General features: G+C 41.5%; 1 protein-coding gene across 4 annotated transcripts in view; it reads right to left on the bottom strand.

Annotated features, from left to right (window-relative positions):
* The window catches only part of qkia (QKI, KH domain containing, RNA binding a), an 85676-nt gene that overhangs the window by 46397 nt on the left and 16181 nt on the right, over window positions 1-23098 (bottom strand). For all 4 annotated transcript variants that reach the window (XM_039785134.1, XM_039785133.1, XM_039785131.1 and 1 more), the window contains exon 2: window positions 6499-6641. In XM_039785134.1, the coding sequence (XP_039641068.1) occupies window positions 6499-6641 (143 nt within the window). The remainder of the gene's footprint in view (window positions 1-6498; window positions 6642-23098) is intronic.

The raw sequence follows: 23098 nt of genomic DNA, 5'->3' as shown, positions 1-23098 counted from the left end.
ATAAGTGATGACACCCTCATGGGAACAAGCTTAATGACTTTCCCTGTGCAGGGAACTGGCTGGTCTTACTGTAGTGAAACAGAAAAGTCCAGAACAGCCTGTCTGCCCAAATCACCATGGTCTCTTTTTTGGAATTCTATAATATCTCTGTGCATTGCAGTTGAAGTGAAGCAACTTTTTCCCCTCACTCCAAAACGACAGACAGACAGACAGAGTTAGTAAATTCTGATTTAATATTAGACCCAATTAATTTATTAAATAAATGTAATACTAGTTTATATCAGTTTTAGCTTACATATTCACATATTATCCTTTATATTCACACTTTATATCATTTCCTGTTTTAAGTATCATCAGGACAAATGTACTTAAAGTAGGACTGCAGCTATCGATTATTTTAGTAATCGAGTATTCTACCGATTGTTCTATCGATTAATCGGATAAGAAATACATTTGTTTTATTGAAGAGCAATAATTAACAATAGTTTGGTTACATTTTCGGAAAAAGCTACATTTTTATTGCCTACATTGCTTACAATATCATATCTCAAAAAACTAAAACATTAAGCGCATTCAAGTGCCATATTACATTGTTTTTTTAAAGAAAACATTTTTTTCAAATGATATCAACCTCAAACTAAAGCATACAATAAACATACATAAACATTACATTAAGTTGTGCAACTTAACTTTCAGTTTCAACCTGAGACTGATCTGTATATAGGCCTATATGTAAATATTAGTTATACTCAACCTATTTTCATTTATATATTTGATTACAATGCTAAACAGCTCTGTTACACTTATGCTAGTAGATCGTTGATCAGCTGTTTCTCCGTGAAGAGAGAGAGAGAGAGAGAGAGAGAGAGAGAGAGAGAGAGAGAGAGAAAGTGGTGCGCAACAATCTGCTGCTTTTCTGAAGGGATAGTCAACGCGTCAGCTCTTTAGATCAAATTGTGGTCACCACTCCATATGTTCTTGTCTTTGTTTTTGGTGTTTGGTGTAGTTTCATCGTCCATACGACTGATTTACTTTTGTCGGGTCCGCTTCGTGGAATGGAGGATTAAGTTAGACTCAAATGTTTTCTGTTGAGATGCTAAAGCACTGACGTGGTGCTATTATTGCGGTAAGCTAGTTTGATTTTGCAGTAGACACACTGTACAGTTTTCGTTTTAATTACGTTTGAGCGGATTCCAAACTTTGGACACTTTGTCGTTTTCTCCAGCCGGTCTCTTCTCTTAGCCCCTCGCTATTTACATGCTTACATGTGTCGCCAGCAGCAGACTGAGCAGCGTCTGGTGTGCGACAGTAATAATAATCCGTGCGGAAACACTGTCCGTCAGCGATACAACGTTGGTAACATTGATTTAACGAAGCTTCGAGGCAAGTCATTTTGCATCGAGGATTTTTTGTAATCGAATTATTCGAGTTATTCGAGGAATCGTTTCAGCCCTAACTTAAAGTATTAAAAGTAAAACAACTCCGAAGAATGCAGAAAAATCCTGAAGTTCTGTCAAAGTGTTCAATCAGCTAATAATTTCAGCTGTACTTATTGATTGATTGATTGATTGATTAGACTTTATTGTCCACCTTAGTGGAAATTTGTCTTTGACTTCTCCGACATGAATGGCACAAATATAAAATTACATTAAAATACACACAGTTAACAGTACAACTCTAATACCATCAATATGCAACAACAGGAATGGAAAACAGTGCAGACAATTAAGATGAGGTAGGTTTCGATCTACAATTAACACATTTAACATTTTAAGTTAAGTTCATGTATGGCATGGGGAATAAAAGATCTGTTCCGACTCGCCCTTGGAACCCTGAATCTACGGCCAGATGGAAGCAACTCAAACTCCAAGTGTAGTGGGTGTAGGGTATTTGCTGATATCTGTCTGGCCTTCCTGAGTACTGCATTATCAAATACATCCCCAAGCTGCCTTTGTGACTTGCCAATCACCTTCCCTGCAATATTAACAATTTTGTAAAGCTTGTTTTTATCTTTCACATTCAGATTACCATACCAGGCAGTTATATTAAACTGTAAAATACTTTCTACTAGGCCCCTATATGCCATCTCAAGAATGTATTGACTGACCCCGAAACTCCTCAATTTTCTAATTAAAAACAACCGTTGGTTAGATCTCTTAAAAATACTCTCTGAGTTAACATTAAAACTTAAAAAGCGTGATCAATGATTGTACCCAAATACTTGAAATTTTCGACTACTTCCACAGGCCGGCTGTTAAGTACAACAGGATTGAAGTTACTGGCCCCTCTCGGTTTTGTTTGTATTATAAGTTCTTTTGTTTTTGTCACTTTAATTTCCAATTTAACAGTCTGACACCAGTCCTGCAGTAAAGTGACTTGGCTAAAGTAGGCTTCCTCATGTGCTGCATTATTTTCTGTGAGAAGTCCTACCAAGGCCATGTCATCAGCATATTTAAGTAAACTAACATTGGTGCTGTGCACAGTCATTTCATTTATATAAATAGAAAACAACAGAGGTGACAACACACAGCCTTGTGGTGCTCCAGTATTTATAACAAGCTCATCTGAGTAAACCCCATTCATTAACACTCTCTGAGGGCGGTCAGTTAAGAAACTTCTAATCCAGTGAATGAGCCCGCCATTCACATTCATCCTATGAAGTTGTTCTAAAAGAATTTGCATAGTATTAAAAGCGGAAGTAAAATCAATAAAAAGAACCCGAGCAAGCGATTTTGTTTTTTTCAAATGTTTAGCTATTTGATTTACAAGAGTAAGAGCTGCATCCTCTGTGCCCCTGTGTGGCCTATAGGCAAATTGAAGGGGGTCAAGTTGATTCTCAACAGAAGAATTTTGTTGGGAAGTCTCATTTATAATAAAACATGCGTTTTGTGTGCAAAAATCTCAATTTGTAAAGTACTAACTAAAGCTGTCAGATTAATGTAGTGGGGTAAAAAGCAAAATATTTCCCTCTGAAATGTAGTGAAGTAGAAAGTGGACTGAAAAGAAAAGGATTCCATTGCAACCTAAAGTACCATGACAACCCCCTAAACACCAGACAAACACTAATGCCACGTAAACCCCAGCAGCAGAGCTGTATTGCACAGCGGTTTTTACAGACCTCTCTCTATAAGTGACCATTCTCTTCTCTCAGGGCTCTTAAAGCTGGCGAGAGGAGTTCAGACAGTCCTGTTTAGCAGTTGCTCAAGAGCTTACGTCTAACTCAGGGTCCCGTTTCATAGAGTCAGCACAGCAAAGTTGGTGTCTGTGGACACGTGTGTATTTTCACTCCTAAGCATTTCTTACTACCCAGTGACCTGCCCACAACCCACCTGGGCATTTAACAGTTGGCATATACAGATACACAGGGCATAAAGTAGAGACCGAGACACACTAAAAGACATGTCACACATCCATCCAGATGCCTGAAGGTCAACGGAAATGACATGCTGAGCTGTCAGTCAGCTGCCTATCAGTGTGTGTGTGTGTGTGTGTGTGTGTGTGTGTGTGTGTGTGTGTGTGTGTGTGTGTGTTGTGATCGTGTTCTCAGGAAAAAAGCGGAGCCACAGATAGCATTTAATTGAAGGTTGAAGTTATCTGATAGCCTGCGACTCAGCTGTCAGTCAAGATGCAGTCACCACGGTGACGCTTCACAGCGCTCTGCACCACTGACGACATCAGGAAATGGCTGACTTTGAAGAACGGTGAGGGAGTGGGTAGATACACAGGCAGACATAATTGTAGGAGACACACAAACACATTTACAGACACATGTGGGGCACACAGGCAAGTACACACAGGCCAGAAGGAGAACACACTTAAGGGAATTAGAGTAGAGGCGTGCTGGCAAGGCAAGTTATTTTGGTAGAATTGACATTCTGCACTGCATCCATGCACCAGGAAAATCTAATTATCTACTGGTGAAACCAGAGCAGGACACACGTAGGTGAGAGAGAAAGTCACATCCAGCAAGTGGGACCTCGTCATAAGGATATGGCGGCTAAAGGTAAGTGGGAGTTGTGTTTTTAAATGAAAATGGAAACCGAGACAGGCAAGTGGATGGAAAGAAGGAAAAGACGGGGAAATGGTATGACCCATGACAAATTTTCCATGGAGGGTGAGTTGTTCCCAAGAACACAAAACGGAGGCTTGGACCATCATTCCCTGCTTTGTTGAAAGAACCTAGAATTGTGTGAACAAGACACACAAACACACATGCGCACACATATTCCTTTTCGATGGGGGGAAATCAGACGGAAATGTGAGAGGGGGGGAAATATTCCCCAGTCTAATAATCATCATTACAGTTTCCTCCCCTTTCAGCAGTGGGCAGATGGGGAGAGGAAGTGATATTTTTTCAGTTCTTGCCTCTTACTTTCTTACACTGATCATCATATATCAATTTCTTACACCACCACTAAATAATTCCAGACTTTATCATGAGTGAAAACACTAACTGGATATAGAGATACTGTAGCTCGGTCGAGGTTTGTTTTTGTTTCTCAAACTACAGAGGACCAAGACAAGCTCAGCTTTAGGTGGAAGTCAGTAGAAAACACATTAACACATTATCTGCCATTGTCTGTTGTTCAAATGATGATATCCCAAATTCCATTTCCTCTCTGCCTACCCCAATAGTTTAAAATTGCAAAGGGCAGTAACAGAAGCATTGAAAGAAAAAGAGAGCAGGCCAAAGGATTGCCTGCATTACCTATTACAAGTTGCACTGGTAGAAATCAAATGCTTTGTCAATAATTCTAAAATCTGCTCAGTAACTGTAGATGTAATGTAACAGTTTTTGCACATGAACAGTGTTCCAAACAGGAGAGGCAGGAATTGAAAAATCAATTTAGACCTGCTGCTGATTTCCCCCGGTTCATCACATTCATACATAACAAAGCTATCTGGCATTATCCTCTTTTCCTGCAGACTTAATGACCACACTTGGTGAAAGGGGTGTCATAAGGAAACACAGGTCATCAGTGAGTCATCTCGGCCACCAGGGGGAAGCCTAATTAATGTAGTAGCTTTTCTGGCAGCTCGTAAACACAATACGGAGTTACAACCCTGCTTTGTGAAGAGCAGCATAGCAAACCGTGCAAAGGAAACACAGGGGTCATCAGAGTATGCCACACTTTTTTGTGTGTGTCAAGTCAATCAGAGTGTGTGAGAGTCATTCCATGAGTGTCTTTACAGCCACAGGTGGCACCCATTAAACACACACACACTTACACCCCACACACACACACACACACCCACACCTAATCCAAGCCAGTCCCTGGTGCCCTTTATCAATTCTGTCAGGGGGAAAATGCAATCCACGCCTGGCTGAGCCTTGCCCTGCTCTACAGTGTCTCTTATCCTTCGTCACCTCCCTCCATTCATTTCCTCACTGGAAGCTGCTGGGATTACCAAGAGAAACGTTGCTCCTCAAGACGTGGCACAACCATTCACGTGGGTGCCAAAGATTACCATGAGGACAGGAAGGTGACTGACTGGACGTGGTCTAAACCACACACACACACACACACACACACACACACACACACACACACACACACACACACACACACACACACACACACACACACACACACACACACACACACACACACACACACACACACACACACACACACACACACACACACACACACACAAATATATCGGTCATTCTTCAAACAAAGCTTTTATTGACTCGTTCTCTTCAGCTACCAGCCTCCTCATCACTACAACCAACATGATAGCTCCACAGTGTACTATCCGTTCCCAGCTGTGTGTGTGCATGTAAATGTGTGTCTTTCCATCCCAGAAAAGCCATCTATGCAACAGCTCTAACCAATGACATTATTAAATCCAAAAGATTTTCATATCCTTTAACTGAATATTTATCTCAATCCCCTCCTTCTCGGCACTAATCTACCACTGAGTCTGCCAATAAACACCCCAGTATGCAATGTTTTCCTGAGGCCTGCCACCTTATATAGCTTTAACGGCAGTCCATTGGTATGCATGCTATGAGCCCAACAACTGCTGTTCAACTAACCAGTCAAATGAAAGTGAACTAAAAAAATTAACAAGAGAAGACCGAAGAGATAACTAAGAGTGGATTGCTTAAGGAAAGCACTAAGGAGTGAGCAAGAAAGAAAGAAAGAAAGAAAGAAAGAAAGAAAGAAAGAAAGAAAGAAAGCGGTCATTCCAGGGATGACACCCCAAAAAAAACTACGTACATGCGTGCGTGTTTGTGTCCACACAGATATAAGATTTTTTTACTTTATTACAGCTGCTGATTTAGCAGTTGATGCAATACATCTTGCTTCCTTGCAACACTCAAATTGAAGGAAAAACCTTTAGACATACTATATGATCAATGTTATGTCCCTCTTAATTGATTTGTAAAAAATAAAAATAAAATAAATAAATAAAAAAGGCAGATATACAAATATTGTTGGCACTGTGATACAGCTGCAATAGTGTGAGGTGTGTAAACCAGCTACTTACATCAGGGTACTCTTTGACAGGCACAAACAGTTTTTCCTGCAGGTGGACGATGGGTCCGAGAGGCTCAGGCAGCTCCAGAGGGTGTCGGTCCACAAGGCCATTCACTGTGTCGCTGTACATGTCTTTACGCACTCTGTTGATCTCTGAAACACACAAACATGTACACTGTGGTAAGCAACTGAACAAAAATAGTACAATCAAACATTTTGTATTTGATATATCACTGTCACATTGATTTTGACCTCTGGGCAAAGACTTGCATATAAATCTCGGTTGTAAAAACGAACGGAAAAACTGAATTTTGTGAATTGCCTTGAGTATTGGTTGTCTTTCATAGACAAACAAGTTTGTTTTTCGAGTACTTCACAAAAAATAATCATAGCCTGCAAGTGTAAAATATGACAGCTGAGCATGAATGCTTAATACCTGCAGGATATAGCAATTGTTCTGCTCCGACTAAAAACTGTGAATGTGCGTTTGCTTGCAACTTATTCTATATGCCAGAGACAAAAGTTAAGCGCTGCATTATTTAGGGGTTAAGGCCATCATATTTCCTTTCTGCCTGGTACTCCCCTGTGGCTGTTCTCTAAGAGCAGCCTGTGCGAGTGACTGGACAGGTGCAGAGAAGAGAAGCAGAGAATCGCTCAGGTATATGCCGTCAGATGTGATCCCTCTGTCAGATAAAACTAATGGGTCTTTCTCTCATTCACAGAATTGAGTTCCAGCTCTCTCACACACATACATGATGACCTCTTATGGTGCATTCTTTGTGTCTTGTAATCGCGACTAGTAGCTCGAGCGTGACGTCACATCCGTGTCGAAAAACGAATAACCGCGGGTTGTTTCATTCTTTTTGTCACACAATACTACGAGTCGGAGAAAAGATGATTTTTGTAACATTTTTACTAACATTTAGGATTCTATTCACCCAGTTATTGACATATTACACACATATATTTCACAGTTTGATACATGAAAATTAAGTTTTGATTAACGTTAACGTTAGGCTACTGCTCTGCTTTCTGCTCAAGACTCGGCTTAAAGCCATTGTTGTCATATAGCAACCAAGCGTCTCTAGCCAATTTCAGCTGCACAAGCTACAAAATAACTAATCAGGCGGTATTTAACTCCTAATAAGACATGCCTATAGGTAGCAGTATACAGCGCTATGTGTACGACTTCTTCATTTGGTTACAACAAAGACAAAAGTGCTTAAAATTGTAGATAACCACAATGTTTACTACGTGTGATGTACGACGTAGCCATCTTTGAAAGTGAGCTCGGGGTCCTCTGAGTTCAGACGACTTGACGAGTCGTAAATACGACCTCGGGGGCGTTCTTTTTGCAACTTCCGGTTCGTAACTCCGGAAAACAACTCGTAAAACGACTTCGGTGGACAAAAAGAACGCACCATTATTCACATGCACCCCACTTTGACTGCCTCCGTAGCTCATACAAATTCACACAGCATACAAGTGCAGTGCTTTGCAGCTTGAAAAAAAGGCATTCATTCATCCTGCCAGTGCTGTGTCTGAATGTCACAGTTGGATGAGGATTGACGCTTGCAGTTGTAACACCCGTTAATAGGGGACACAATGGTCGCACTTTCTAACTTCCCACGTTTGCCATCTATACAAACATTCCTTTCTTTGCTGAACCAAAAAGTTAATCAGCAGTAAAGGTAGGAGAAATGTGATCCAAAAAGAGGCATCTACAAGTTTATTTTGTTAAAACAGCTGCACCAAATTGGTAGGGCTGGTAAGGCCTCGAGGAATGACATTTGTTAAGGTAGAGGTGAAGCGGGGCCGGGCGTTAGGCACTATTTCCATCTCTCATGAGACTTTGGAGCAGTTGGGAGCTCTATATTAAACTCTAGCTGGGGAACCTGACACTCAACTATAGATGCCCTCAGTAAAGCTGACCTCTAAGCCTCAACTTCACGCTGAAGCAAAATTGGAAGGTGGGTCAAACTTGCATATTTAGGTTTTAGCGTAGTTCTTGTCATGGTTTTAAGTTAGAATAATTGTACACTTATACTAATTAAAGAGGTAAAAATAAGACACAAGAAAATAATGGATTCTGCCATGGAATCAGTTTGCTGGGATTTCCTGTTGAGCTGCGAAAGGGTTTTCTCTGGATACCGTAGATGACACACTGACAAATGTGTGATTGATGGGCTCACGGACACTGACAAGCACACACACAAACATCTGGCCTGCAGCTGCGTGGGCACCTCAGGGACACATCGGAACCGTACAAACAAGCCAGGAGACTTGGCCCAAAGCGACTCCTTCCCAAATAACATGACCTCAGCACTCTGTGGTCCACACAGATACTCCCAGCAGTACCTAAAGACAAATTCATCATCATGGTATCTAGCCCAGAAGACAGATGACATCAGTCCTTACTGACACCAGCAGCTTCAGCCGGGCTTTGTGTATGAGCGGAGGGGCTTGGCAGTGACACATCTTTCAGGGGAGGAGCTCGGGACAGCATAACATAGGGAGTAATGGGAATATAATAAAAAAGGAAAGTAAACTACAAATTATTGTGTCCAAAAGAACCCTTGAGTCCATAAAACATAAATATGATGGCCTAGTGGTTAAAGAGACCGTATTTTAACCAAGGTCAAAAATGTCATCTGTTAACTCCCTGATGGATATGCAAATCTATCCACAGCCTGATTACTCCTAGTTAGTATTTCTAGAAAAAATTATCACTACCATAAGCCATTCTATAAAAATGAAATGTTCCTCATTACAATAAATCTTAGTACCTTACTTTCTGTGTCAGTCTCTTCACACTATTAGTAAACACAGAGGAGCCATTTAACAGACCACTTGTGGGCAAAGCATGTGTGTAGGAGCCATCAATGACTAGTAAAGAGGGGCTAACGTTCAGTAGGTTAGAAAATCACTTCTCTGCACATAGCTCACAGCAAAAGCAAATATAACGTATGCTATTTGCAAACTCCAATGCATCCAAGAACAGCCATCCTTCAGATAACAAGAGAAAATAAAAGAAGTTTGCACATGTGACAATGCTACCCAACAACCCTCAGCAGCACCCCTCCTCCTCCTAATTCTATTTCCTCTTGCTGAAATGCCACATTAACATAAGGGGCCGTGCTGGGCCATCAGTGGAGACGTGCAGCATTTGACAACCTCTAATTTCAACGTGGCAAGTCTCTTCTGAAGCGCTGCGCTCACCTAAAAATTACCCCCAGCCTTGCACGACCGACAAAATCATTTGTCTAGCTGTCCATCCAGGCAGAAAAGGCTTTTGTAAGAAAGACACAAGTGAGGGAGACTGAGGATCATCATCTTGGAATAGAAAAAAAAAAAAAAAAAAGAGGAAGACAATCAGCAAGAGTAAGAGAAGGATAGGTTATCAAAAATGAGATTGTTTCTTGAACTTTGGCATTAAATGACAAAATGTATGTGTTTAAAAGCTATCTAAAAAGGACAGTAACAGATCGCCTCTTACTTCCCTTCAGCCGTCTCCTAGCTCAGTGCCAGTTGACATACACAACCTGACTCAGCAAACCACACCACACACACACACACACCCACACACACCCACACACACCCACCCACCCACACACCCCACACACACACACACACACACACCCACACACACACACACACACACACACACACACACACACACACACACACACACACACACACACACACACACACACACACACACACACACACACACACACACACACACACACACACACACACACACACACACACACACACACACACACACACACACACACACACACACACACACACACACACACACACACGACAGCTGAGCTATCTTCACAACAACTGGCCAAAAGCCATCTGGTAAGGAAGACTGAGATACGGTTGAAAGCTCTCAAAAAAAAAGTAAGTAAGTGGACCTTATTTTTTTTGTCAAACTTAAGAAGATGCCTGAATATTGGTGCAATGATAATGGGTCAATTATGACCAAGTAAATATTTTAAGGCTGAAAGATAGTCCTAAAATATAAACCCATCATTAATGACTGTAGGTCTCAAGCAATTAATAGTCTGTAGAATAATGTTCTGATTTAATCAACATGCTGATAAACGTAGCTAAATTCTTAGAATAAGAAAAAATTATTTTTTTACTGATAAGCAAAAGGAGATGTGTTGACATCATGTAATGAAGCTTAAAAGCAGCATGCCATGCAAATAATCTGCACAATTAGAGCTTTTGCCAAGCTCCCACTACTGTCACGATTAATTCTTTAGCAGACTTCACCCACAAGTGAAAACAGCATCAAGTGGCATGAGGTCAGATTTTTACCCACACAGAGACAATTCATTCATTCATTGTTAGGGCAAAAAAGAACTAGGCCTAAGCTAGAGAATCATGTGCACAAGGGAGGAAACGATAGAAGGTATGGAGAAAAACAAATCCATTTAGCATATCCACTCATCTGAATGAGAGACGGTATTTGACAGATTCAGACACCATATACTCAGCACCATGGGATAGGGGGGGCTTTTCATTTATTTACAAGCCTGATGCCAAAATCATGAAGCAGCACCGGCAGAATTACGGCCGGTGAAGATCATTCAGCTAGAGCTGCTCCAATAGAGAAAGGGAACAAGTCCATTAAGAGCCCAAAAATAGACCTGCTCCATAACTGCTTTGTCCTCTCCCTGTAGCTCACAGCAAAACATCATCTGACCATGCAGAGCACATCTGTCCGTGTCCGTGTGTGTGGTGTCCGTGTGTGTGGTGTGCGTGTGTGTGTGTGTGTGTGTGTGTGTGTGTGTGTGTGTGTGTGTGTGTGTGTGTGTGTGTGTGAGAGAGAAAGACCGCACAAGAAATGCAATGGCCGAGTGATCAGCTTTGCCTGAGAAAAGCAGCTTTTGATGCCTTGTGATGCCTGGTATTAGGCTGATAATATCTCGCACCTGAAACAGATTGAGTCTAACACCAATTAATCTTAAAGCCAAAATTATCAAATGTTCAACTCTGCAGAAAGACTGAATGAGTCCTACCTGTTTAAGGGGATAAAAAAAAAAAAAAAAAAAACTCTGTAGTGTTTGTAATAATTCCATCTTTTCCTACTTGCACATGCGTACATTCTCAAATCAAGTTTTCAACAGGGGAAGAAGAAAAGAAATGGCTAGGAAGCGGAGGTAAATATAGACATAACAACTGAAGTGGGCATGTCAAAAAAAAAAAAAAACTACAGCAATCACAGATACACCTAAATGTGCCGATGCTGAAACTGAAACAAGACTCAGGCGAGGAACAAGCCTTTTCACTTTAAAGCTGTGCACTTTAGCAATCACAAAGCCTGGGTACCCGTTGCAAACGAAAGGATTTGGGCGTTTAATGCATTCCTGCCCTTTATTCACGGCACAGACGACTTTATCCAAGACGACACTCCACTTCAACAGTTTAGGGGTTTGGCAGGCCAAGCATATGAAAGACGGAGGTTTCTTTTAAAGCAGGGAGCAGAAATATAGTGTGCATTGGTGGGGGTGACTGAGCCATGAAAACGTATGCATTTCTGGGTCTTATCGTCTACTCACAGCTGCCTCCTCTCTCCCCCTCCCTTTTATGTGGGGGGAAAAGTTTCCTTATGCTTCTGTCTTATTTTTACTTCCTAATCTTTGATTTAACAGTATGCCTACACTGCAAAATCCTTTGATGTTCATGCACAAACTATTCCTGTGCTGTTAATGAGTATGCAGTACTATCAGCATAGTTAAGAACAGCAGTTATTTCAGTTCTTACAAGGAAAATACCAGGTTTTGGTTTGAAATATCCTGTCATAAGAGTTTTCATTAGGTAAAATTTGCGTTAATGAACTTTAATGACAACATCCGGTACCCAGAGGGTTAGTACTTCACTTGCCTTTGTTTACAATTTACCAGATTCTAAATTTAATGTAATGGATAGTAGGAGTGTGGCAGTACACACATTAATCGCAAAATATTCAGTACAGGATGCTCTGTTCAGTATGCGACTTGTTTGAATCAAGGAATTATGTGGCTAGTGAATAGGTTTCCCAGTAAATACAGCAATACTGGACAAGCAGGAGTATTTGCGACAGCATTACTCAAGTGTGTCTATTACTTGCAGTAGTTTAACACTCACACTTGGGTGCAAGTCGTTCTCCCATTGGCATCCAAGCAGCCTCTTTTCACAGATTGAGAGGGAATAGGCAATAATGAATGGTATAGGAGAGTTTATTGCTGTGGATATGTGACTATACTCAGTTGCAAAAAACACAAAGTACTTGAGCACCCCATAATAATGTTCATTTACATCGGAGTAGTTTTAGAATTAAAGAATTTCTGAAGCTGAATTTGCTTTGGCCAAATCTTTGGTGAGGATTTTGTCATGAGGAAGAGGTAAACTAACAAAGGATCACTTTCAAAAAAAATATGTAATTGCATGAATCAACAACTTTTTCAATGGCAACATATGGCATGTGGGTACTGTGAGAAACTTGAAATCGTATTAACCTATTTACGTTTAATTGAAACGGTGTCAATGTTCTTACAATGTATATAACTAGGTGGGTCACGATTTTGTTTTTCAATTTAAAAAAAATCATCAAAATGAAAAAATGAAAAGGATCGTCAATTCCCCTGGTATTTTTCTCTCTCTCCACCTCTCTCCACCCTACTTGCACAAGTCAGAAGAAGGAAAAAAAAACAGACACAGCGTAGCTCACCAGCTGGTAGCATGCAGCTAAAGACGCTTGGTAACGTTAGCTTACAGGTAGCCTGCAGCTTGACTAGTCAAGACACCATGGCCACTGCTGGAGATGACAGAAACAACAGAACTAGAAAATCCTCCTGTTTCCCTGAACTTGTTAAATTAATGGTGCATTCAATTGCGCCTCAAAAAAAACAAAACAAAAAAAAAACTCAAACTGTTGCTGCAAAGTACAGTTCTGCCATCGAGTGGCTCTTACTATGGAATTGCCGTCCCTGTTGGAAAAAAACCAAAAACTTATCGAAAACATTGAATCTAATCGTGACCTTAAAATAGTCAAATCGAATCATGATTTGGAGAATCGTGATCTGAACTATCAAATTCAAAATAGTACTCACTAGGGCTGAACGATTAATTGCATTTGCAATAATAACGCGATATGTTAAAACGTGATATCCTAATCGCAAAGGCTGCGAATTGGTCACGTGACTCACAAGAGCAAATCAGTCTACGCTAACGCTACGCCGTCCCTTGAGCAGATTTCTGTCATTCAAACAACTGAGTTGTAGTATAAAACTTGTAAGGGTTTTATTCGGGCTCCAGTCCATACATGCAGTTAATGAATAAAGGCACGCAGAACTGAAGGCTCAGTTAGCAACGATGAGCTCTGATTAGCGGTTAGCTCCAGTTAGCGGTTAGCGCCGGTTAGCTCAGTTATAAAGATATGGAGTGGAGGAGACTGCCGCGGAGAGGGGTAACAACTAGACTCTGATAAATGATGTTCGGGGAGCTTTCACAGCAGCTTGGCTGCGTTGTTTCAACAGTTTTATTAGTGCAGTTAATCCCACGGCAACACCTGCATGCTACTACTAACGTAACGATAACCTCTCTGAGCAAGAGCAGCGTCGTTGTCATGCACACGGCACGCAACTTCATGAGGGGAGGGAGGGGCTGGAGGCAGCTCCTCTCTGTGTGCTGTAAAAGAAAATACACCAATGTATATATTTTTAATTATTTAACTGTCTAGTAAAGTTCAAAGACAGTGTTTAAAAAGTGTAATCCACATGTGTTTATGCAAATAATAATTAAATAATCTAAATACTACTAAGTGTGGTAAAGCCACATTTGTTTTTATATTTCTGCAATCTGCACTTTAGTTTTTGATTTTCATATGAATGTTTACACCAGGCTTGGTCAGTGCTCAATATAGTACTGTGATTGAAGTAGTTAAATAAAAGATGTCATTCATATAAATTCATACATCACCTAATTTCATCATCACATACAGACCTGGCCTCCAGGAAAGAACAGTTTGTTTGATCTATATAATCTTGTGTTGTTCATACTATACAATGATTTATTGCTAGTTTTTGTTGAATAATATAGAAGACAAAGAGCTTAAAAAATAATCGCATATTGAATCGCAATAATTTGAAAGAAAAAAAAAAATCGCAATTAGATTATTTTCAAAAATCGTTCAGCCCTATTACTGACAAATAGATCAGTTTGCTTAACAGTGACTCATCCACACGGTTCCTGAACTGACATGATGCGGATATAAGCGCTGGTCCCCACAGGCTAAGGGGTCTAAATTACTCTAGACTCTCTAGATGTGTCAGGGATTCTCATAAGGCAGGCTGGGTAAAAAGCTCCAGCGTCAGGTCTTCAAGTAGATAGGCCACCAAACCTTACAACTGGCGTAATAAGGTTTCTGGATTGTCTCCCACCGCCAGAGCAAGGTAAAAAAATATTAAATTTAAGAAAAAGTCTCCAGTGCACGTACACACATACTTACTCATCTAATTGGTAAAAGGCAAGCAAAGACACAGAGAAACTATGCTTTCATCCAACAGCATTCAATCCATCAGCTTTTCTTAGACATGAGTAGGGGGGGCGCCAAGGAAAAAAGGTTGGGAACCACTGCCCTATAGTGCAAAAAGTATATACACATGATAGGTTTGGCAAATCTCAGAGTCAGTGAGCCAATAAGCATGCATTATGCTTCTACCAAGATCTAATAATGCTGGTGATTGGCTGTCAAAAGTTGCATGTAATAGGGCATGCAGGGAAAAGTAGTAGCTGAAAAATTGTGTCGTAATGTGTAATTTATTTTTGTTGGTATCGAAAAAAGTATTGTTCAGAAACTGGTATCCAAGTCAGTATTGGTATCAGTATCGAATACCAATACTGCGATACCCAGCCATACTGATGACAGATAAGCGGAAGCTACCAATAATGCACAGGAATGTGTGTGTCCTGACACAAACTTAAGTACATACGGTATAATACATATAAAAACAAACCCCCAACGTAACATTAAAACACCCACATTCACATGAGCTAATGAGCTTTTGTGTGTTTGCAGGCAAGGCTCTCCTGAGACAGTGAACCCACAGAAATAACACTCCGAACAGAAGGAGGAGGGAAACTGCCTTAGAGAAAAATCTGCTGAACAAATACAGCAGGAAACCAGCAGGAAATAGTGCTCCATCTCTCCTCTACCTTGCTTTATTATCCTTACAAACATTAAATGGGAATATTACCTATTCTACCTTTTAAGACAATACAGTTAACTCACTTCTAGGGATATCACGATACAGAAAATCTAGTAGTCGGTACCGATACCACGAAAAGTACACAATACTCAATACCAAAGTCCATACCACGGTGTTAAAAAAAAAAAGAAGGCATGTGGCTGGGTTGGATCAGTGGGTAGAGCAGGCACACATGTACTGAGAGGTTTATGCCTCGACGCAGAGGTCCAGGGTTCGAATCCGACCGGTGACAAGTTCCTGCATGTCTTCCCCCTCTCACCTAGCTGTCCTGTCAAAAATTAAAAAGGCGGAAAAGCCCAAAAAATAATCTTAAAAAAAAAGAAGGCATTTTCATGATTCTTGAAACCCAATTCGATACCACGGTAAAAAACCAAAACAATAAACCTCCATTATACTCCTCTCCTAAACTTTCTGTTACTGTTTTGTGGAGTGGAGGGGTTAGAGTGGAAAGGGCAAGGAGAGTGTAATTTACATGTAATCTGAAGCAAATGTCAGTCTTCTGGACCCACAGCCCGCTACTTTGAAGCTGGGCATCACTCAACAGCCAGTGTACGGTAACGTCTTCCACAAGTTAACCTGGAACTCCCAGACAGCAAGCATGTTTAGTCTGGTTCTCTCTGCCGTTGTTGTTTTTCACATAGAACCGGGCTGATTAAAGTTAACCACACTGATATGAATCGGTTCCACTTAAACAAGCGCTCCAGGTGAGGTCGTGAAAGCTACTGCTGTAGATGTACAGTAAAGCCAGAGGCTGACTGCGGTCGGGTCAAGCCATCAGAGAGCAACGTGTCGTACGCAAAGATGAGCCCTCCGTTTTTCTGTGCCGGAGGGCATTTAGCGGCAGACTAAAACACTTGTAAGCGAATACTGCCCCCATCAGGTCCGGAAGAATAGCTTCCCTCTGTACCTACGGTACTGTAGAAAAACAAGTACGGTCACGTTTTAAGAATTTTGGACTGACTTGGTACTGAAGTACCAGTTCACCTGACAGCCCTACTCACATCCAAATTATTATTACTATTATGAAACACATTTATGATGTTTTGATATAAAATAAAGAAAATATGTAACTTAATGTAAAAAACCTAAACACATTTGTTTTTTTGTTTCTCTATCACAAATACTTAAATTTTACTCAAATTATTGACAGAAAAACTGATGTCCTGAGTGGAACAAATTCTTACATTCCTAATTACGTCAGAAACATTGATAAGTTAGGCACACAGTTTACCTCCTCCTCTATTCGTGCTGAACCACTGAGAATATGTATGCTAAAAGCAGAATGTGTAGGTATGGTGATGGCCAAGAACAGCAATCAGCCAAGCCATTAATCATAACTGGTGGCAAATGCAATGTTTTCTGGGGCTGTCACTGTGACTGCATGCAGGAAGGGGAAGAAATGCCAAGTACAATGTGGCTTTCTGTGGCTGCTGGCAGCAACGGTGACTGTGTGCTATAGGAGCGTGTCATAGCACGTTAGTTTGGTGATTAAACAAAGCAAACAGATAAAGAGAGAGGGACCAATGGAAAGGCAGAGCTTAGGGGTATTGGATTTTCAATTCCCCCCCCCCCCAAAACACCTCATTAACTTGTGTTGGAAATTACATTTGAAAAAGTTGGGATGTCTTACATTTGGCGGAATGCATTTACCTTTGCACGACAGCAAACAGTGCTCGCAAAACAAATACGGTTTGACTAGAGTGACTACTGTCACTTGACTCCAGCACCAGCAGTAATAGATAAACAGATGTAATAATGGTGTTGAAAAACACAACTCAAAAGTAGGCCAAGTTAACTGAGGCTTGAGAAGTATTGCCAATTTTTGAGATCACGATCATCAGTGAAGCAAAGTCATTAAACAACTGTCAAGTGGCCTAAAAATACAGCGTTACAGAATGTCTTAAAATGGCAAGACCACAAGAAAAAAAAATCTCGCCGTGGTCCCAAAACCGGCAGCTTCTAGGACTGTTAGTACGTGTCTGAAAAATGAAATGACAGAATGAAAATTGAAATTAGAGAATGACGATTACTAAAGCTGTTACCAGGGCTCCGAAAAACAATCTAAGCCGTCCCAAAATTAACGTGGACCATCCCGATTTTAAAAATCCTTGTTTTTCTACCCTGTTAGCTGGTGTGTCTAAAAGTTGGAGAAGCTGCTGGACAAGAGGTCAAACAAAGAAATGTGATGGAGAGATCTCTTTGCAGCCTTATGTCACAGAGAGGACGAAGAAGAGTAAGTAAGTAAGCAAGTAGGTGGTTAACGTTAGTGACATGATTTAAGCGGTTGCAGAGTTTTGACTCTTCATAGTTAACATAACCAACATAATCAGCTCAATCAGCTCAATCACTGGAAATGCAAACGTCGGCTGCTGACTCGTTAGCTGTTAACCGTAACTTTACCGTTAACATTAAACCTAACTGGTTAACAAGATGTTACATTAACTAGCAAGCTTACCGACTTGGGTTGAATTCCCCGTTACAGCTGCAGCAGCCGTGAGTTCAGAGGATGCCAGTTCAGGGTCTGGCTCTGCTCTGCGAAAAACATTCCAACTTTCTCTCTGTGTGATCATTTTACAAGTAAATAGAGTCAAAGTCACGACACAGCTGTTGTCTTTAAAGGGGTGATAGAATGATTATATAGAGTATTTCACACTGTTCCTTATGGTCTCCTAATGGGGTATGTAACATTAGTTGGGCTGAAATTGGCCTGGTTGATATTTTATTGGCCCTTATGCATTCCTGTGTTTTGGCCCTATTTGTAACAAGAGCTGCAGTGTTTCGTTACCAAATTCACTTCTGAGACTTTTTTATGCGAGAAATCAACTATATAAAGCTCAAATATGGGCCGTTTTACGAAAATGGATGGTTAATTGCAAATTTGGTAAAACTGTGTTGTTGGAGTTGAGCGGCCGGTGCTGCCTGTGTTGCTGCCTTGCCACCTTGCTTGACTTCCTCCACAGACCCCGGCCTGCTGTGAGCTCGATTGAGCTCCGGCACGGCTGGCAGCCCACAGCACCTCATACCCGTGCAAAGTCACCGTTTGGGCTAATGGACTAGCTACCAAACGCTGCTGCCCTGACTCCAGGGCCTGCAAATCCTCTCTTCCTGCTAGCTAAATGGCCCGTGTGTGAGAGTGAGAGCGCGGTCAGCGAGCTTGTTACACCAGCAATCTCTTACCACATGTTACACACGTCACTTATACAACATCTAACTAAATGTCTTATAAAGCTAATAACGGTGTCCGATTTCAAGTTAATGAATATTTGTGAGCTGTAAGGGTTTCGTTAGCTGTGACTGTCCCTTCAATCCTACGTGTAGAGATTGCGGCTAGTTAGCTTCATTTTGGTCGTAATTCCGAGTATATTTACAGTTTGAATTTCGTTATAATTACACACATTAAAAGATTAACTGGAACCTGTGGTAAGAGAATGCTGGCGTAACAAGCTCACGGACCGCGCTTTCACTCACATACACCGGGCATTTAGCTAGCAGGAAGAGGGGAGTTGGAGGCCCTGGAGCTCTGTCAGAGCAGCGGAGTTTCGTAGTCCATTAGCCCAAAACGGTGACTTTGCGCGGGTATGAGGTGCTGTGGGTTGCCAGCCGTGCCGGAGCTCAATCGAGCTCACAGCAGGCGGTAAGGGGGCGGGGCGGCACCCGGCAGCACCGTCTCTCTGAACCTCCGATACAGTCGGACAAAATTTGCAATTAAACATCAATTCGTTTTTCGTAAAACGGCCCATATTTGACCTCTACATAGTTGATTTCTCGCATAAAAAAGTCTCAGAAGTGAATTTAATGGTAAAATAGCAGATGAACAATGTATACAATTTCTGAGATCTGCACGACCTAGATTCAGAAGACCAACTGATCTCAGGTCAGTTGTGTAGCCTATGCAAATGTTGGGGTGTGACAAACACAGATTAGAGCCAAATGAGGAGGAGCCGCAATAGTTGACGTCAACTATGGGGCTTGTTGAGATTTGCCCGTTTTCAGAGGCAGTTTCAAATAGTGAGATTTGCAGAGGAAAGAGGTGTCAGTGGGATTTAGAGGTTCTATGTATGTCCTAGCTACCCACTAAACTGTCATTATTCAACTATGACAAGGTAAAATCAGTTTTGCATTCTATCACCCCTTTAACGTATGCCTTTGGTGTTTTTATTAGAGGATGTCGCGGTTATAAAATCCTGATTCAAGCAGTACAAAGATATTTTGTTTTTTAAATACTGGGAATCCGAACAGGCACAAGCTATAAACGGGCACTGCACTAGAAACAAATTATCTACTATTTTACAAAAAAGTATTTTCATAGTCAGTCACATAACTACTTAACTTAACTACTAGTGTAAACAATTTACATGATTCCTAAAAAAAGTTGTAGCAAAAAGCCATCTTATCCTCTTTACATCACCGTGCTAACCCATCCCAAGCTTAACAGTAAAATGTGTGGTTCAGACAGTATCTGCAGAGCTATTAAAACCTCAGACTAAAATTAGAACAAGGGATCATCACATTTGATGATGTGGAACTGCTTTATGGGGCTGTGTGCTGGTGGGGGGCACGCTGGCAGCTCAATGAGCCATAGGAGTGCCAGTTTTGTGCACTTAGCGGGGTCTACCATAGAGTAAGGGGGAAACTGGCAGGGAGGGCTGGCTCGATACTGAACCATAATGGCTTACTCTTAATGGTTGCCGCAAGGGGCCAACGTTCATTACTCTCTGCGTGGGGGGACTGTCAACGGGATCCTGGGGTGAGACTTGTGAGTGCAATGCACACTCACAGACACTTAAACTTGGGGGAGGCACCCCAAGGCGAGTGAGCAAGGTGGAAAGCTACAGAAACTGTTTTCTTACCTTCACACACTCAGATATAATTCCCTTGCAGGAGGCACCAGGGAGTGTTGGTGTGGTAGTTAACAGATAGCTAAAAGTGCCTTCTTAGTATAGTTTAATAAAATACTAATTATTCAACGATTGTGAAAATATTTATATCCAGCACAGCAGAAGCTAGAGTTCTGTGCCAATACTTCTTCTGTCGTCAGTTCACCTTTTAAAGTAGCCCTATGCCCTGCCTTAGCTGAAACAGACAACCTAATGCACACAAATGTCGACTAAGGGCCCCTCTAAAATACTAAGCAAAGAAAGGCTATTTTACTGCTGCTTTTGCCATGTAAATGGGGAGTGATATGTAGCGTTAAATTGGAAGTCACAGCAATAGTCATTTAACAGGTTGGCTTTAAGAGAGAAGCCTCACGAGCTGAAAATGGTTTCACAAATTTGAGAAGATATACTTGGTCGAAAAAAGGAAATCGCTTGCCTCAACCAAGCTACAATACACGAGGAATCCCACCTTTTACTTCCATGAGTTAAACCTGTATCTGTGTGGTTCCATGCATACCAAAAGGGATGCTTAGTCATGACAGGAGCACAAAACTGGTGGATTAATTAGTATGAACACAAACACACTCATGGCATGAAAAAAAGCATGCACTCAAACAGCCAAGCAGATTTTTGGTTCTTCTGCATCTCGTAGAAACTCATTTCACAGAATTTACCTGCCAGTAAAATCAGGCAGACAAACCAACGTGAGACCTGAGAAATCTCTCACTCTGCTTTAACCCATTTAACTCGTACACACACTACTAAGGCATTTAGAGACAACAGTTTTATCCACTGAGGCCCCAGGCATACTTTTACAAAGATGCATCCGCACTTGCACAGACACACATCCCACAACAATGAAGGGGATGCTATATAAAATGAAGCACAGGATGCATGCTGTGAGCTCAACAAGATGTGATAATACGAGATAAGGAATGGGAAGAATAACAGGATGAAGAGTCAGGATGCATGCTGATGGGGTGTATGTCTGTGGATTGGAAGAGCAGTCCTTGGTCCCATTTTGTGTTGACTGTTGCCCAGGAACCCTGTCCTCTGGACCATGAAAAGGGGGGTATTTCTGCCCTGATAGGCCCCGAGAAGATTGACGTTTCCTGTCAGTAGAAAGACTGGCTCGTTAGGATATAAGGAAAGACTATGCCTCAAAGGGTGACTGAAATGTTAACAAGATTAACTGAGCTTAGACTGTTGACCAACATTCAGATGATATAAAAAGGGCTGAGCACTATTCATCTATTAAACACATCAACTGTGTCCACCCCCTACACACAGCTGCCCCCTCCTTCATGCAACAATGGCAGGAAAGGTCCAGCTGTCAGAAGAGGAAACTAGACAGGATGAGGGAGGAAGGAAAGGCTCTGACTGTCAATGTGACTGGAGAAGATAACATGCACTGTGCTTCCTGTCCCCACCCATGTGACTAAGGAGACCACAGTGATCACAGCCAATGAGGAAGATGGAAGGGTGAATAATTTGTCATACTTCCCACCATCAGTTCAAAAAAAAGATTTTTGACTTTATGTCTCTTAAGAGCTAACCTCAATCTTTGTCCTCTGATCCAAAGGGATAATTTACCCATGCTTGCAAAAATGCTTTCAAAACAATCTGAATCCACAGGAATGTGCAGTGCTTTCAGTGGCATTATGATGTCTACTGACAGAACACCAAATGGTTAAGGTGAAGTGAACGAAATGGGAGATGGTAACATTCAGGTGGTCTTTTCAATTAAAGTGATGGTTCGGAATAATTTCACCCTAGGGTCCCCCCCCCGAAGCTTTTTTCACCTGGGTCGAACATTGGGCGAGTTAGCGTTATCAGCTGAATAGCTTAGTGCAGGCGCTAATGGATCCAAGTTCGGTGCTGTAATTTGTAGACGTCCCTAAGCACTCGTCTTACTGCCGGTAGCAGCAGCAGCAGAGAGCAGAAGCCAGCAGGCAAGTGTTATTTAAAATAAACTCCTGGTGTACTTACAAACTTTCCGATCCATTGTTTTATGAGTACATAACCTATTTGTACTAGTGTAGAAGTTTGGTATCATTTTGGGCATTATTAGTGGGGTAATGTACAAGATACACTCTTGGATCCATTAGCGCCTGCACTAAGCTATTCAGCTGATAACGCTAACTCTCCCAATATTCGACCCAGGTGAAAAAAGGGGTTGTTTGGCTCGAGGTCGTGGTGCAAAGGACCCTAGGGTGAAATTACTCTGAACCATCACTTTAAGCGCTAGGACCAAGGCGCTCTATACAGTCATCGAGTCCATCCTCACCTGCTGCATCACCACCTGGTACGCTGCTGCCACTGCCAAGGACAAGAGCAGACTGCAGCGTATCATCCGCTCTGTTGAGAAGGTAATTGGCTGCAATCTGCCATCTCTCTAGGACCTGTACGCCTCCAGGACGCTGAGGTGGGCAGAACAGATTGTAGCCGATCCCTCTCACCCCGG

The sequence above is a fragment of the Perca fluviatilis genome, chromosome 20 (assembly GCF_010015445.1).
Source record: "Perca fluviatilis chromosome 20, GENO_Pfluv_1.0, whole genome shotgun sequence".
NCBI classification, from domain to species: Eukaryota; Metazoa; Chordata; class Actinopteri; order Perciformes; family Percidae; genus Perca; species Perca fluviatilis.
This window is presented reverse-complemented; position numbering and strand designations above follow the sequence as displayed.